This window comes from Trachemys scripta, chromosome 1 (genome assembly GCF_013100865.1).
Source record: "Trachemys scripta elegans isolate TJP31775 chromosome 1, CAS_Tse_1.0, whole genome shotgun sequence".
Classification (NCBI taxonomy): Eukaryota; Metazoa; Chordata; order Testudines; family Emydidae; genus Trachemys; species Trachemys scripta.
Genome location: NC_048298.1, coordinates 211,352,666 through 211,369,751, shown reverse-complemented (window position 1 = coordinate 211,369,751; position 17,086 = coordinate 211,352,666). Strand labels below are relative to the sequence as shown.

Below are 17,086 nucleotides of genomic sequence, written 5' to 3'. Positions count from 1 at the left end.
CTAAACTGAGTCAATATATAGCCTTGTTGTTACATTGAACTGAACAGGAAATATGCTGCCTTTATTAACTGAAAAGGGCTTGAAAAAATACACTTGTTAAAATGAAAGGGCAGCTTCTCTTGAAAACGGGGCAATGGAGAAAAAGGACCTCTCAACCACAACCCCACGCATCTGATTATTGGGGACTTCCAGAGCACCTGGCCATCATACACAGTACTATAGCAAAAAGTAGTTTTTGGCCTGGGACTTTTTGGTGCAGCCCCTACTCTCTCTCCATTCTTTCTGGCTTCTTAAAAATGACTGGCAGATTTGAGAGTCATTATCATTAGAGCCACTCAGAAGAGGAGCTCTGCTCCAGACTAGGCTTACTCATTAGTCTGATCCTTTTCTACTTTTCGTTTTGGAATGTATATACTTTAAGAAGGAATCAGCAGCCTCCATGGTTTTGTTTCTGTTGTGCAGCGATTCATTGCGTTACAGCTCTGAGCTTTCAAATCCTTAGCATATAGGCTCCCCCCCCCCTGCAAAAATGCCCTCCTGGATCTGCCCTTTTTCACATCCTGCAACAAATACAGTAATTCCTTCTCTCTGAACCAGAAAGCATGTGACATTATTTTCCTGATACCCAATGATAATTATAATCACCACCACCACCACCCAAAAAAAAAACCTAGAAAGTTAAGAAACTGAAGGAGCTGAGGGGAGGGAGATGGCAAGTGAGAGAGTCGGGGGAACCCCCTGGATCTATCAAAATAAATAGAGCAGAAATCTTTCTTGCTTGGCCTTTCTGTCGTTATTATTAGAACAAACACGCTTGAGTGCACAAGGCTGTACTACCTTCAAGCATCCATACACAGCTCAGCCACATCATGATTTTGAAAACCAAAAGGAGGAGGGATGATAGAAGTGAGTGGAGAGGGGAAGAGACGGGCCTATGAATGCTAAATGTGATCAACTCTGGTTACACCTCCATTTAGAAAACTGCAAAATCTGCTCAGGAGAATAGTCATTAGTGTGTGTCTGTTTGACTCAGATTGACATGAAACCTACCAATGTTACATAACCAGTATCTAATGGGGACTGTATTAAATGGGGGTCTTATTTTTTTCATTCCACAAGAGATAAAACAATTGAGTGATTCATGGGTGAAATAAACGTGATAGTTTGTATGATCTTCTTTTCTAGGGTGATCAGACAGCAAGTGTGAAAAATCGGGACGGGGGTGGGGGATAATAGGCGTCTATATGAGACAAAGCCCCAGATATCGTGGCTGTCCCTATAAAATCAGGACATCTGGTCACCCTATTCTTTTGTCAAGGCAAAAAAAAATTCTGTGGGTGGTGACAGAAATTTTATATTTCATACATCTATACTGGATTTTTTTCAGCCTACTTTGATGGTCAGAAGTTAATAAAGGGTTCTGGTTTTACAGCTGATGTATTACTTTTATTTATTTATTATCTATAATACAGTAGTTCCTAGAGGCTAGTGCTAGGCATTGTACAAACGCAGTTCCTGCCCTGAACAGCTCACACTCTAAAGAGATAAGACAAAAGAAGGGGTGGGAGAAAAATATGAATACCTCCGTTTTACAGCTGAAGAACTGAGGCACAGGGAGAATGGATGACTAACCCAAGCTTCTACATCCAGTATGGGGCAGAGATGAGAATGGAACCAAGGTTTCTTGAGTCCCAGCCCAGTGTTCTTTAACTACAAAATCTTTCTCCCCCTGTTTCTTTAGTTGTTTATTTTAGTGCAGACAATAGGTTCAGCTCTGGGCACAAAATGAAACCGTCGCTGCCTCAAAGAGCTTACAGCAAAAGGCCCCAGTTCTGCAGTTGCACCCACTTGCTTGGACTTACAGCCGTTGTACACAGCTCCCAATCAATGTGTCAGCCCAATGGACATAAGGGTCTGTGCTAACAGATGCGATTGCAGGACCAGAGCCTAAAAGACCAAAAAAACAAACAACAACAAAAGCCTAAAAGAGGAGAGCAGATGTATTGGGAAACCCAGGAACTTTTTAATGATATTAACTCATTTCTGTGGGCATTGTGCAAAAAGCTATGACTTATTTGTACTAGTGGGCTAGATCCTCAGCTGGACTAAATCACAATGGCTCCAGTGGAACTAGTGAAGATACATTGATTTACGCTAGCTGAGGATGTGGTCCCGTATGTTTTAAGCTTCTTAGCATCATATCCTTTGAGAACGAACCATGTGTTTATTCTTTAATGTAGTACTATATTTAGCTTGCGTAGGTTTACCTGGAAGAGAATAATTATTGTGGAAGGGGTAGCAGGGTAGGGAGAGAATGCAGCCAGTTTACATGTAAAATACCATGAATGCCTACAGCACTGCATAGTTAATACATAATACAATTGCACTAAACATTTTTATTTTAAAACCTTCATGGAACACGTTCAACCAAACCCTGCTCATCTTACTGCTATACAATTGCCACTGAAGCCCAGGGGAGTTCTGCATGAGTTTGCAGGATCTGTCGCATTGTAATGAAATATACATGAACATTTTATTAGTAGGTAAAACTCTCCATTTGTTTAGGGCCCCCACACAAAGTTACGTGAACTGGAGTCCAGGCAACTCTTCTGGGGATTGGAAGGGGTTGCTTGTGTCTGCCATTTTATTCGTATCTCCAGTCATACATTCTGTGATAATGAACATCCCCTATCCCCAGTGCTATAAAGAATGTTTACCACAATTATAATGATTGCCAACATGTATACATTTTTCCCCATGGATAATTCTGCAAATAAGCCTTGAGTGGTGAATAGGGTGATGGACTGGGTTTCAAGAGACCTGACTCCAATTCCTACCTCAGTCACAGACTTTCTACGTGACCTTGAGGAAGTCACTTAATCTGCCCCATGTCTCAGTTCCCTGTCTGTAAAATGGGGGTAAGGCTTCCCTACCTCAAAGGGGTAAAATCCATTAGTCATTGTGAGTGGTTCAGATTCTTCAGTGATGAGAGCCATACAAGTAGATAGATAGACCAGCCACCAAGGGTTGCATATGCATTCTGGTGATATTTGTTATTTATAATAGTCATAATGGATAAGTATGGCTTCAAAACTAATACTTAAAGGCAACTCGCTATCCCCAAAACATCTACCAGCACCGTGTTCGTTCTCAGCCCCATGTAGTAATATTGCATTGGGATGTTGCAATACACAGTGGCAATTTGTCACAAGGATGCAACACTGCAAAAAACACTGGAAACCATGGGAAGTCTTGCTTTGTAAAGATGCATATTAAACCAGTGATGGGAGAACCCCACAATGCTCAGACTTTAGGATTAGTTCAGATAAGTATCCTACAGCTTGGGCATTTGCCTGGACCTCAAGAGTGCTCCCACCTTGCCCTGCAACCCTCCCCATAACTAACAAGGCTCAAAGGCTTTGGGTGACTTTTGTCATCACTGGGGGAGTTTAGGTAGCCTGCCAACTCCCTCCATTATGTTTGTCCAGGCTGGCTCTAGGTTTTCTTCCCTTGCAGCTTCTTCCCCTTTTCTCCCCCTCCTGTGGTTCTCCCTTTCCAATACTTGCCTCTGGGATTTGCCCTTCCTCTCTCCATACAGAAAAAAACAACCACATACTTTCAATCTGAATGATTATTATCTGAATGATTATTATTTTTAGAGTAAGGGAAACTGTGCTCTCTCATGTCTCCATGAGAGAGCACGGTGTGTGTCTTCTTTGTAACATGCTGCTTCAGCTCTCCCTCACAAAATGGCAACTGCCCTTGCAAATATCAGATTCTTAAAACATGAAAAGGTGCAGTACATGGGAAAACTAAAATATACAACAGGCTTTTTCCAACCCTTCCACTCGCCTACTCCATGTTGTCCCCTTCTTCCACTCCTGTTTCATGGTGTCTTTCTCTTAGTACTGTGGTATGCCTATTCTCTTTATTATTATTATTATTATTATTATTTATTTTGTATTACAAAAGTGGCTAGGAACCAATGAAGTACAGAACTTCATTGTGCCAAGCACTGTACAAACTTATAGTAAGGGACAGTCCCTGCCCCAAAGAACTTACAATCTAAATAGATTAGACAAAAGGTAGGGAGAAAGGACAGAACATACAAGCAGAGACAAGGATGTGGAGATTTGTAAATGTCATGTTAATTCCCTCAATCCTTGAGGGAGGACTTTAGCTGCTGCTTTTGGGGACTGGACTGGGACTGAGGCAGCCCGTGTTGCTAGCTGTCGCCTCCTCTTCCCAGCTCACCCTGGCTCTCCTCCAGATGGTAGGAGCTAGGAAGCAGAGCAATGGCAAGGATGCACATAAAGCCGTCAGTGGAGCAGATGCTGGATGCCCATAAGCTGTATCCTTGAGAAATGGAAGGAGAAAACCACAGCCAAAATTGCAGATATCTGGGACACCCAGTGGAATCCAAGCATGTCCTGGAAAATTCGTCACTGTTAGCCAAAACCTGCAGTTCTTACTCAAACAAATTCTGCAGGATATGTCTTTTTGCTATTACCTGCAGAGTAAGCAGGGGGTAAACAGAATGGATAGGAAGCCAATAGCTTTCGCTGTCTGCAGATATCAGTTTCCTTGTTACTATTGGGGAGGAGTATCACTTGGTATTGAACTGCAACCTTGTCAACAACAGTATGGGTGGGAGAACCACTAAGCACAAATGCAGATGGTCAAGAGCCAAACTGAGCCCAGTCCTTTGGGGAGGCCAGGTCTCTCTTCCTGCCACCATGTCAGACAGACATTTTGAGGTGTCCCTAAGTTTGAGCAGGAGAAGCATAAAGAACTTTGGACACTGCTAGCTGATCAGTCCCCACTGAATGCTATCACTGAACAACTGAATGAATGACTGGATTTCTTTCTTACCCATGCTGTTTTGGGGAATGGCTTCCCTCTCAAGAACTGTTGAGTGATGACCTGGTCCCCTATGAGACTGACCGCAACGGGGTCACTGAACTGAACCATTTGCCAGAGAGTGCTGTGTATCACTGTTCTTTTTGAAAAAGACCAGGGGAGAGGAGGAAAGGGGTTCAATGCATTTATCGTTACAAGTACTGTCTGGATCTGACCTGACTCTGAGGCCCACTGCTAGGAGGACTTCATGGCTCCATATTTGTGTAGTGAGAACCTCCCTGGCCCTGTACACGCACACACACACTGCATAGTGTTGAGAGTACTGTGACTTTTACCCTGTGACCAGAGTCGTTATTATGACTCCTTAGTTTTATGGGAGAAACCTGAGATCATTGAGCAACTGCCAAAGAGAAATAATCAGAAAGTCTGGATCTTATGCAGGCAATTAGTGTTGGAGCTTATAAAAAAACAGTAAAGAGATAGGGATGTAAAAAAAATATTTTTTACTTTTTTATACGAGCTGTTGAATGTAGCGATACAAATCTGCTCTGTTTGGCCACCGCAGAACTGCAGAATTCATGTTGTCTGTCTTATTTATTTTGTCCCTTGTAAAACTAGTGACTGAATACACTAAAGGTAAACTTGCCTCTCCTGGGCCCACATGTTTCTGAGAAATTCTGTCTTTCCTTAATGTGTAGCTGGTTCATGCAACTTTCAGAGGAAGTCCTTTGAGATTTATGGGCAGAGCAATTGAAGTTTTTAGTCCCTCAAGAGTCAATGCCTATTAAAAAGTACCTTTTCTGAAAGGTAGCATTTGAATTTGCTTAGCGGGTTCATCCGGTAGTCTCAGTCTTCATGAAGTGAGCGAACAACCAGTGTTGTAAGATAGTGAGGATACAGAATATTATAGTGAGACAGCATAGTCTAGTAATTAGAGTGGGTGATTGAGAGCTAACTGGTAGGTTCTGTTCTCCACTCTGCCACTGGTTCAGTAGGTGACCTTCAGCACATTACATGACCTCATTGTGCCTTGGTTTTGCCATTTGAAAGTGGAGATGATAATGATTAAGGCTATGTTTTAGTCTCGGGTATTTTTTAGTAAAAGTCAACAAAAATTCACAGCCCGTGATCTGTCCGTGACTTGTACTATATACCCCTGACTAAACCTTGGGGAGGGGAGTGTCCAGGGGGGGAGGGGGCGTGCCATGGATGCTCTGGAGGGGCAGCGTGGCTGCTCGGGGGATGGCCTGCGGGGATGCGGGTGCTGGGGAGGGGGAGGGCGGGCGTCAGCATGCGGCCTAGGACCCCTGCTGGTGCTGGGGGGTAGTATGTAGAAGAATAGTGGTCCCTATCACCAGATAGGAGGAGACATGACGTGACTCGTTCAGCACCCCTTTCTAGTAGTAACTTACCTTCCAAGTATGGTGCCTAGCTTGCTATTTCAGATAAGCTTCATGTAACAGTGGGTAAATGTCCTATTCTCTTGTTTTTGATTCTATAGCTGTCTCTAACCTGGATGCAGAGAGTAAACTGAGCGTGTACTACCGAGCACCTTGGCATCAGCAAAGAAATATTTTCCACCCCTCTACCAGACCACCCTGTGTGGAGGAGCTGCACCGCCACGCCAAACAGAATCTGCGAGCCTTGCGTAGAGGTAACCACTTCCACAGTCCTCTCTCACTGTATCCACACTATGGGTCTGATCTAGAACCCACTGAAGTCAGTGGAAAGACTCCCAATCACTAAGCTTTGGATGAAGCCTTTAGTGAAAAAACAGGAAGCCATACTAAGCAGGATTTTCCCTTGTTTTGCTTCTTTATTATTATGTATTTTATTTTTTAAAAGTTTTCTTTCTGCTTTTTTTTAAACCTTACAAATATTAGGATTGTCACATCTGTCTTCCATGTTTTTTTCTGGAGGATTTATTGGGCATGTTAGAGCTGTCTACTGTGAGCTCTCACTCTTAAACAGAATGGATGGAAGTGTTGAATTTTAACAAAGACATCTTTTCTCCCAAGTGATAATGGTCACAAAATAAACAAAAACAAAAAACTCTGAGGTTTTTATAAACAGCCAGACTAAAATTTTCTTTTCTTCCCAATTGTTCAGCATTAAGTGTCTTGTTTTTTATTATGTCATTTTGCTGTTTATGACAAAGTCTTCCGGGGTCAATAATACTTAAAGGCCATTACAGAGAAGCAAAATGTCTGGTTTGCATCAGTCTTGGCTGCAGAGGATATGAGAGAGATTCCCAAACCTGAGCCATTCTTTTTAGCTGACAAATCTGAGGAACTGTCCCAAACTGAGGAGTCAGTAGAGGTGGTTTTGGAACAAATTGATAAATTAAACAGTAATAAATCACCAGGACTAGATGGTAGTCACCCAAGAGTTCTGAAGGAACTCAAATGTGAAATTGCAGAACTACCTACTGTGGTATGTAATGTATCACTTAAACCGCACTGACTAACAGGCTTTTAACTAGTTCCAGCCAGTCCTTAATTGGCTTCAGGTGTCCCAATCAATCTAGCTATCTCCACTGCCTTCTAGAAGGATCTTAATTGGCCCCAGGTGTCTTGATTACCCTGGAGCAACTGCCATTTGGTTACCATGGTACCAGGGATTTGTTTAGCCTGGGGCTAACAAACCTGTTCCTCACTACTTTACTGTAGCCATCTGGCCTTGCCCCATCACAACATATAAAGTGATGGCTTCTCATTTAGCTGTTACCACTCAAGAAAGAGATCTTGGAGTCATCATGGATAGTTCTCTGAAAACATCTGCTCAGTTTGCAGCAGCAGTCAAGATAGTGTGACAGACCCAGACCAGTTGGGTACAGGAGTCTGGTAGAGGGCAAATATACTGGTCACTGGATGAGTAGTTTTCTGTTCCCTGAGTGACCAGAGCAGGGGCTGCACTAGAGTAATCAGGAACCTGCTAGAACCAGTTAAGGCAGGCAGGCTAATTAGGACACCTGGAGTCAATTAAGAAGAAGCTGCTAGAATCAATTAAGGCAGGCTAATCAGGGCACCTGTGCTTTAAAAAGGAGCTCACCCCAGTTTGTGGAGCGAGTGTGAGCTGGGAGCAAGAGGCGCAAGGAGCTGAGAGTGAGAGGGTGTGCTGCTGGAGGACTGAGGAGCACAAGCGTTATCAGACACCAGGAGGAAGGTCCTGAGGTGAGACTAAGGAAGGTGTTTGGAGGAGGCCATGGGGAAGTAGCCCCAGGGAGTTGTAGCTGTCATGCAGCTGTTACAGGAGGCACTATAGACAGCGGCAGTCCACAGGGCCCTGGGCTGGAACCCGGAGTAGAGGGCGGGCCCAGGTTCCCCCCAAACCTCCCAATTGACCTGGACTGTGGGTCTTCCAGAGGGGAAGGTCTCTGGGCTGTTCCCCAACCCACATGGTGAATCTTTGAGGCAAGAAAATCCTCCAATAAGCGCAGGACCCACCAAGATAGAGGAGGAACTTTGTCACAATAGCTAACAGAATGTTAGGAACTATGAGGAAAAGGATAGATAATAAGACAGAAAATATTATAATGCCACTATATAAATCCAAGGCATGCCCACACCTTGAATACTGAGTGCAGTTCTGATTACCCCATCCAAAAAAAATATTAGAATTGAAAAAGGTACAAAGAATGGCAACAAAAGGTTTAGGGTATGGAACAGCTTCCAGACAAGTAGAGATTAAAAAGACTACTTAGAAAAGAGACAACTAAGGGGGAATGTGACATAGGTCCATAAAATCATGAATGGTGTGGAGAAAGTGAATAGGGAAATGTTTACCCCTTCACGTAACACAAGAACCAGAGGTCACCCAGTGAAATTAATAGGCAGAAGGTTTAAAACAAACATAAAGAAGTACATCTTCACACAACGCACAGTCAACCTGTGGAACTCATTCCCAGAGGATGTTGTGAAGGCCAAAATATGAGTGGGTTCAAAAAAGAATTAGATAAGTTCATGGAGGATAGGTCTATCAATGGCTATTAGCCAAGATCGTCCAGGACACAACCCCATGCTCTGTGTCCCTAAACTTCTGACTGCCAGAAGCTGGGACTGGATGACAGGGGATGGAACACTCAATAAATTGCCCTGTTTTGTTCCTTCCCTCTGAAGCATCTGGCACTGGCCACTGTAAGAGGACAGGATACTGGGCTAGATGGACCATTGGTCTGACTCAGTATAGCTGTTCTTATATAATATCTAATATAAAAAACAAGCAGAAGAAACAATTACCTTTTTTTTGCGCAAGTCACCTTTAAAGTGCTCAGTAGCAGCCTTTCTTAGGTGAAGTAGATTTGCATCAATATCAATAATTCTCTTAGTCATTTGTTGTTGTTATTAATGATAATAATTGATTGATCAAATTTGTGAACCTCATATTAACTGGATAAAATGTTACAATTAATTACCACATTTTGACCTCTCTGCAGGTTTTAACTCTGCAGCTAACTGTGGGTGCAGTATGTCTTAATAGCACTGCAAAGAGCCATAAAAAGGAATTACAATCATAGTAGCACTAAAATTAGAATGGAACTTTGGTGTTTCCTCAACATAGCAAGTGTCCTAGCATCAGGATAATCTGCTTCTGCCATCTTGTGGACAGGAGAAATTCTGACAACCAAAGCATAAAGGCAGTGGAGAGGAATGGGTAATGGTGTTAAATAACGAATTGTGCTTTGGCAATGTACTATCTTCAGTATGTAATATTAATTCTGCAGCATTAACAGTTTGTCATACATTGTTATATTATTTTCTATGTATTTTTTAATTGTAAAATGCAATTATACTCTGAAAAGCACACCTAAAAGTAGCATTTTCTACTTCCTATATCAAATTTGCATTATTTACAAGTAAAAAGATATTTTAACTGCCACTTCTTCAAACTCAGTGTTGGATCAGAAAAACAAGTTACGTTCTCCTTGCCTCACTCATCAAATGCCAGTGACAAAGACTGTTCTATTGGTACTTAGCTGACAATGTTGTTGAGAATGCAGTTGGTGAAAAAGAATCTAGCTTGCGCTTCCATTGGTTCTGCATGCTAACATTAATGGAACTACTTCTACCTTGGCATCAAGAACAGAGGGAGAAAAAAGACACAACCATTCCCCTGTCTCACGCAGATTCCCAGAAGATTTTGAAGAAGCTTGAGTTTGGGCATGGATTGATGCTGGAGAGACTTCAGTACTAGAGCTTTCTAGGCAATGAAAGACTCCGTAGAGCTTGAAATTTTCTTGGAACTGAGAGAGACTAGTATAGCTGGAGCCTTGAAGACAGACACCTCAGTTGTGGGACAAGTCTTTGCCTCCGCATCCGTCTCCCTGATGCCAGTCAAGCAGTCAGAACCTGATGCAACTGTGGAACCAGGGAATGAAATCCTAGCTTGGAATGTTCCTTCTTATTTCTTCTCACTGGACCTATTGATATACACCTCTACCGCGATATAACGTGACCCGATATAACATGAATTCGGATATAACGCAGTAAAGCAGTGCTCCGGGGGGGGGGGGGGGGGGGTGTACACTCCAGCAGATCAAAGCAAGTTCAATATAATGCATTTCACCTATAACGCAGTAAGATTTTTTTGGCTCCCGAGGACAGCATTATATTGGGGTAGAGGTGTACTCAATACTCTATTATACCTCTTAAAGTTTCTAGACAAAAGAAACTCCCATTGGAAGTCAGGCTTTGGGTCCAAAGCATCTCTGCGTTGGCCTCACTACCATTTGGGATGTAATTTCAGTCCCATTCTGGGAGACCTCAGGCTCATTAGCCTCCGATGTAGTGTCTTTTAGGAGAGTGAACCTTCCAATGGCCTGTGGCCTCAGTGGATACTCTTTCATCTTGGACATTTGTGCCATGGCAGGGTCAATGATGAATCCACCTTATCCTTACGGTACATGTAATATTTAGCTTATGGAAGCCTTTCAGAATTGCATTCAGTCTTCAAAGGGGACGATAGCTGCAATTCATCTTCCATGGATTGCCTACTGATCTTTTTCTCTTTTGATTTTGGTTGTATTTAAGACAAAAACAAATTACAGGTAGGAAATTTTCAGATTTTTGGGCGAAGACAATAAATCATGTGTTTTTTTTTCCCAGTTATTTAAAATTCTTGATCTTTGAGCCTCCAGCTCTCAGTTTTGTTCTGTTTTGTCTTCTCTTTGTGTAAGAGATGGAAATAAATCTGCAGGTTTATGGGCAATTTTTCTCTTTACCAATGGGGAAGATAATCTTCAACAACCATTATCTGGATTTTAATTGTTTCTAGGGGAGTAGTCTCCTGCTGTGATCTGCATTGTGGGGGGCTGGATGTATGGGAGCAGGGCTGGCTTTAAGTCGATTCGGCCGATTCCCCGGAATGGGGCCTCGCGCCTAAAAGGGCCCTGCAACATCCGGGGCTGCAGGCGGAGCAGAAAAAAAAAAAAAAAGCCACGTCCTGCTTTTTCCCCCTCCCTCCAGCGCTTGCGCCGCCATACAGCTGATCAGCGCAAGCCTGGGAGAGAGGGGTGAGGAGGAGGAATGCGGCGTGCTTGGGGAAGACGCGGGGCCAGGGTGGGGATTTGGGGAGGGATCCAATGGGGCAGTGAGGGGGCAGGGATTTGGAGATGGATCCAATGGGACAGGGAGGGGGCGGGACTGGGGGCGGGGCCAGGGCGGGGATTTGGGGAGGGATCCAATGGGGCAGGGAGGGGGCAGAGTTGGGGGGGCACGAGACAATTCGTGTCCCGGCGTGGGGCCCCGCACCTGCTAAAGCTGGCCCTGTGTGGGAGTGACCCAGAAGGGTTTCTACCATTGAATCATAAAAATCATAGAAATGTAGGCTTGGAAGAGACCTCGATAGGTCATCTAGTCAAGTCCCCTGCACTGAGGCAGAACTTAAATCTAGACTATCCCTGACACGTGATTATCTAACCTGTTCTCAAAAACCTCCCATGAGGGAGACTCCACAACCTCCTTAGGTAATTAGTTCCAGTGCTTCACTACCCTTATAATTTGGAAGTTTTTCCTAATGTCTAACCTAAATCTCCCTTGCTGCAATTTAAGCCCAGTACTTCTTGTCCTGTGCTCAGTGGTTAAGGAGAACTATTTATCACCTTCTTCTTTATAACAACCTTCTACACACTTGAAGACTGTTATCATGGCCCCACTCAGTCTTCTCTTCTTCAGACTAAACAAACCCAGTTTTTTCAATCTGTCTTCGTAGATCGTATTTTCTAGACCTTTAATCATTTTTGGTGTTCTCCACTGGAATTTCTCTAAATTTGTCCACATCTTTCCCAAACTGTGGTGCCCAGAACTGGACACAATACTCCAGGTAAGGCCTTATTAGTTCTGAATAGAGTGGAAGAATTACTTCTCATGTCTTGCTTACAACACCCCTGCTAATACATCCCAGAATGATGTTTGCTTTTTGTGAAACAGTATTACTTTGTTGGCTCATATTTAGTGTAGCCCCCACATCCTTTTCTGCAGTATTCCTTCTTAGGCAGTCATTTCCCATTATGTATTTGTGCAATTGATTATTCCTTCCTAAGTGGAAGGAATTTTGCATTTTTCCTTATTGAATTTCATCCTGTTTACTTCAAAACCATTTCTCCAGTTTGTCAAGATCATTTTGAATTCTGATCATGTCCTCCAAAGTGCTTGCAACCCCTCCCAGCTTGGTATCTTCTGCAAACTTTATAAATGTACTCTCTATGCCATTATCTAAACCTTTTATGAAGATATTGAATAGAACCAGACCCAGGACAGATCTGTTAGTTGGGATTTGAGTTGCTAATGTTCCAAAGAGTATATGATCTATTTTGTTTAAAGATTAAATGAGCCAAGTCTGGGTTTTAGTTTTGTAAAACCTCATCAGTCAAAAAGGTTTGGGTACTTCTCCTTGGAAGGGGATTTTAATGGGGTATGTGGGGAACTTTGTACACATTTAGTAACAATTACATGTATAGCAACCCTGTGTCCTTACTTTCTGACTCTTTGTCTACCAACTCTTCGGTTTCCTCCGCTGTTGTAGCTCTCACTTGCTGTACCATTAGAATGCAAGCTCCTTGAGGCAAGCACTATATCTTCCTCTGTTTTTGGAAAGCACCATTCAGGGTTTAGGTGCTACTGCAGAAATAATAATAATGAGGAAGACCACCAGCCTGAATCTTTGCTAGAAGATTAAACTTCATTATTTATATCTGTTTAAATCTCAATAAAGAGATTTTTGTTTACTGCATCAATCAGAAAAACTGACTTCTAGTTTCTCCATTTTCAAAACAGAACAACGAAACCGGGGTGATAACAGAGAGCAGAAAGTCCCAGGGCCCATCTCTGTGGTGGTTCCCCCATTTCCCTCCTTTCCTGCAATCTACCGTCAGAAGAGGAAAGAGATAAAGGACCGACACTTGCTAACAGTAAGCTTTTCATGCACACTAAAGCTATAACTTATATACTATTATTGGACCTAATAATAATGATGTTCTTTGTGACCTTTATCATCATGCTTAATAATTACTCTATGGATTTGTGTGGTTACAATACAGTTGACATTGGTCTCTGCCTGATCAGTAACAAAACACAGGCTGGTTTCCAGTAAAGATATTGTGGGTTACATTTTGAAGATTCCATTAGGAGACAGATGGGCACTTGAGATTGTATCCTCCTATACAGCTGCCACAATACCTTCAGGTGTCATTCTTAACTAATGCCTGAGCAAGGTGTAATACTTCCAAGAGGAAACTTAGTGTTGTAATTGGAGTCCTGGAAGTACCATTGCCAAGAACCAGGAATTCTAGCATTTCAAATAATGATGGGAGGTAATGATACCGCTTTACTACCCAAGGTACCTGCAGTTACACACATGCCTACAGAGTACTCATCCATCTCTAGTCACAATTTTTATTGCTAATGGACTCTGCTCTGCCATTGTACAGTATTGTACATTCAGATATTTTATTGTACCATAGACTTATGTGAGTATTGTGTCTAGCTCAAGAGCCAACAAGTAAAAATGGTAGTGCAATCAATGAAGTTGCATTGATTAACACCACCTGAAGATCTGACCCAATGTGGGTGTACTGACTAGCTCTTGGCACAAATTTGAAATTAAATTACCGATCTCACAGATCTACCATTGTTAAAGGAATTAGTCTCACCAATATTTTGAGAACTTCACTGTGAGTGAAATTCTCCCCCGTGTTAAGGACCAGTGCAAGTCCCAAATCCCACTTAGGCACCCAAAATCAAGCTTATTGGGACTTAAATAATGCATACACCTTATGTTGGCATCACAGGGATGAATTTCACCCTGTTTGTATATGTACACAATATACAACTGGGCACCTAGACATATGGCTGTGCTGGAATAAGTGGGTAGCTAGTTATTGTATAGTCACATACTTAATTTAGCAATAAACTATATACAAATGTAGTACAAAAGTGTAGTAATGGGAAAGGGATCTGAGGGTAATGCACACTTTCAGCTAGTGATGATTTCCTAGTGCAGTGTTCAAATCTGCGGCCAGTTCCAATGAAGTGTTTTGTTTCTTTTCGGAAAACACAAATTGCATTATAAGGTAAGGATTAGTTCTGTTTATTTTATTTTTTAACTAAATGGATGTTTTAGATGGCTAATATCAAGGAGACCCCATGGCAGAGGTGAGTCTTAAGGAGGCACTTGAACAAGGATGGGGACCTTGTGAATCAGCTAAGAAAAGACATTCTGGGATTAGGGGCAGCGTAGAAGAAAGAGGGGAAGACGTTTGCAGGAGAAATAGGTGAAAGGTGGTATCATAGGCAGAGCAGAGAAGACAAAAGGGTCAATGAGAGGCAAGGAAGAAAGGTGTCCAAGATGATGCCAGGTTCTGGGTCTGAATTGGTTCAATGTAATTTGGAAGTATATTGAATGTAAAGTTTCCTTAACTAGCATCAGATGAGGAAAAAAACTTGCCTTTGAAAGTGTATGCTCTGTGGTGAAAGGACTGAATCATAGCTGTGTTTGGAAAGTGACTAGTAGATTTAGACACTACTTTCATATATGTAATACAAAATAATAATTAATAATGAGCAACAACCTGAGCTCTGTACTTGCAGAAATTAAGCCATGTTAACTGCAGATGTCTGACACCTTTTTCCCTGTAAGAAAGAGTCAAGCCTTGTGTGCATCTTGATTGGGTTTTTTTGGAAACTGCCCAGGCTCAACGTTCCCCCCCAAGCAGGAGCAAGCAAAAGTTACTGGAGCACTTGATCCTACTGGCCTCTAGTTAGCTGGCAATGTCTTGTTTTACTAATTCAAATCCAGGGTGCTCCAAAGTGCTGATTAGAGCACTCTGCTTTCATGGGGGAGTTGTAAAAGGAGAGGATGTGGCAAGGTGGTATAGAGTGCGCATGAACACAGACACTGCTTGACAAACACTGTTGGAGTAGCTCTTACAAATCTTCAATCAAACAGTGGAGGACTAATTGAATTTGTCAGGCCTCCCTCACCCCAATTTAATGGCACCATTATTAAAGAAAGTTGAAAATACGTCAGATTTCCCTTTTCAGTGTGTTACATCTGCTGCAATAGGCTTATTGACTCCTCTGAATTTCTAAATGCTTCTGGGAGCTGATGGATAATTTTTGGTGTATTATGCCAATTACTGGTTGCATTGCCTGACCATTAATGAAGTAACAAAATATTATAGCTGAAAACCACTGAAATTTTCATACATGGAACAGCAGCATATCCTCTATTTCCCTTCCTTTGCCTTCAAGGAACGTGCTCATGAAAGAAAAACTAGCTCATGCCAACAAAAAGCCATTTTCAATGCATCTTTGAGGCTGAAAATTCAAGCAATTGGGAATGAGGAAATTCCAAAAGTTACAGACCAAACTTTTCAAACTTGGATACATTAACATTCAGCAAGTGGCCTGATTTTCAGAGGTGATTACTACCTACAGCTCCCGTGGATTCAATGGGAGCTGAAGCAGTTCAGTACTACTGCAAAACAGCCTATTTACTTAGATGCCTAACTTTAGGCAGCCAAGTTTGAGCATTTTGACACAACTTTAATGTTTTAAAGTTCAAGTTGTTGTCTTGGCTTTGTAAAACATGCGTTTGGTAGAGAATAAATAGAACAACCAATAATAAATTAAGGATTACATTTGATAAGGAAAAAAAACTAGAAAACATAACATAATGTAGGATCATCAAACTTTTTAGGTGTCCAGGGCAAGATGTGTCCAAAATTCAGCTTATTGTCTTACCTTTCCACGAAGCAGAAGTCTAAGTACCACTCATGCTGCCCCTTTTGCCTATGAAGAAAACAAAAGCAATTTGGGAAAGACACAGACTTGACAGAAGAATGGGATTATTCCTCAGACATTCCCATGACAACCCTGCATGTAACACCTCCTACTACAGCCATTGAAAACTGAGATTCTGTGTCATTGTGACTGAAATTACGACTTTTGTTTCACATTCTTCAATCTTTTCTTCTTTTTTTCTGGTGCCCCACTCAGTCTAGTGAAGCGTGAAGTTCCAAAAGTTCAGAATTTGAGTTCAGAACCTTGTGATTCTGCAGAATTGGTCTGGAAATCTCAGAAGAACAAGTTTTCTCACAGATCTCTGGCTGTTCAACTTCAGGACATAAATACTTTTCAGAAATGGGGGGAACACTTTCACATTTTGAAATACATACTGACATATGCAAAGTTCAGTTTAAGCTTGACTGTAAATACAGTCTGGGCAGAGATTCAAGAGACTTCTATTTTCAGAACTTGCTTTCCCCATCCTTAGACAAGACCTCATCCGGAACAAGTAAGGAATGGAATCAAGTATCAGAGAGGTAGCCGTGTTAGTCTGAATCTGTAAAAAGCAACAGAGGGTCCTGTGGCACTATTAAGACTAACAGAAGTATTGGGAGCATAAGCTTTCGTGGGTAAGAACCTCACTTCTTCAGATGCAAGAATCCTTCTTTTTGCATCTGAAGAAGTGAGGTTCTTACCCACGAAAGCTTATGCTCCCAATACTTCTGTTAGTCTTAAAGGTGCCACAGGACCCTCTGTTGCTTTTTAAGGAATGGAAATGACCCATCCGGTTATTTAGTCCATCTCCCTGCCATTTCAGAAATATTCCCTGTGGTATGTTCTGCAGTGCTTTGTATATACCACTTTTAAATGATTCAAAGGGAAACTCAAATCAAACACACCAAGTTTCACAGTTTTGTGTTGAAGCCATGTGAAACCTCAAG

General features: G+C 42.1%; 1 protein-coding gene across 3 annotated transcripts in view; it reads left to right on the top strand.

Annotated features, from left to right (window-relative positions):
* Window positions 1–17,086, top strand: part of NHS (NHS actin remodeling regulator) — a 350,126-nt gene that overhangs the window by 306,261 nt on the left and 26,779 nt on the right. For all 3 annotated transcript variants that reach the window (XM_034756068.1, XM_034756059.1, XM_034756078.1), the window contains exons 2-3: window positions 6,362–6,514; window positions 13,134–13,267. In XM_034756068.1, coding sequence (XP_034611959.1) covers window positions 6,362–6,514; window positions 13,134–13,267 — 287 coding nt within the window. The remainder of the gene's footprint in view (window positions 1–6,361; window positions 6,515–13,133; window positions 13,268–17,086) is intronic.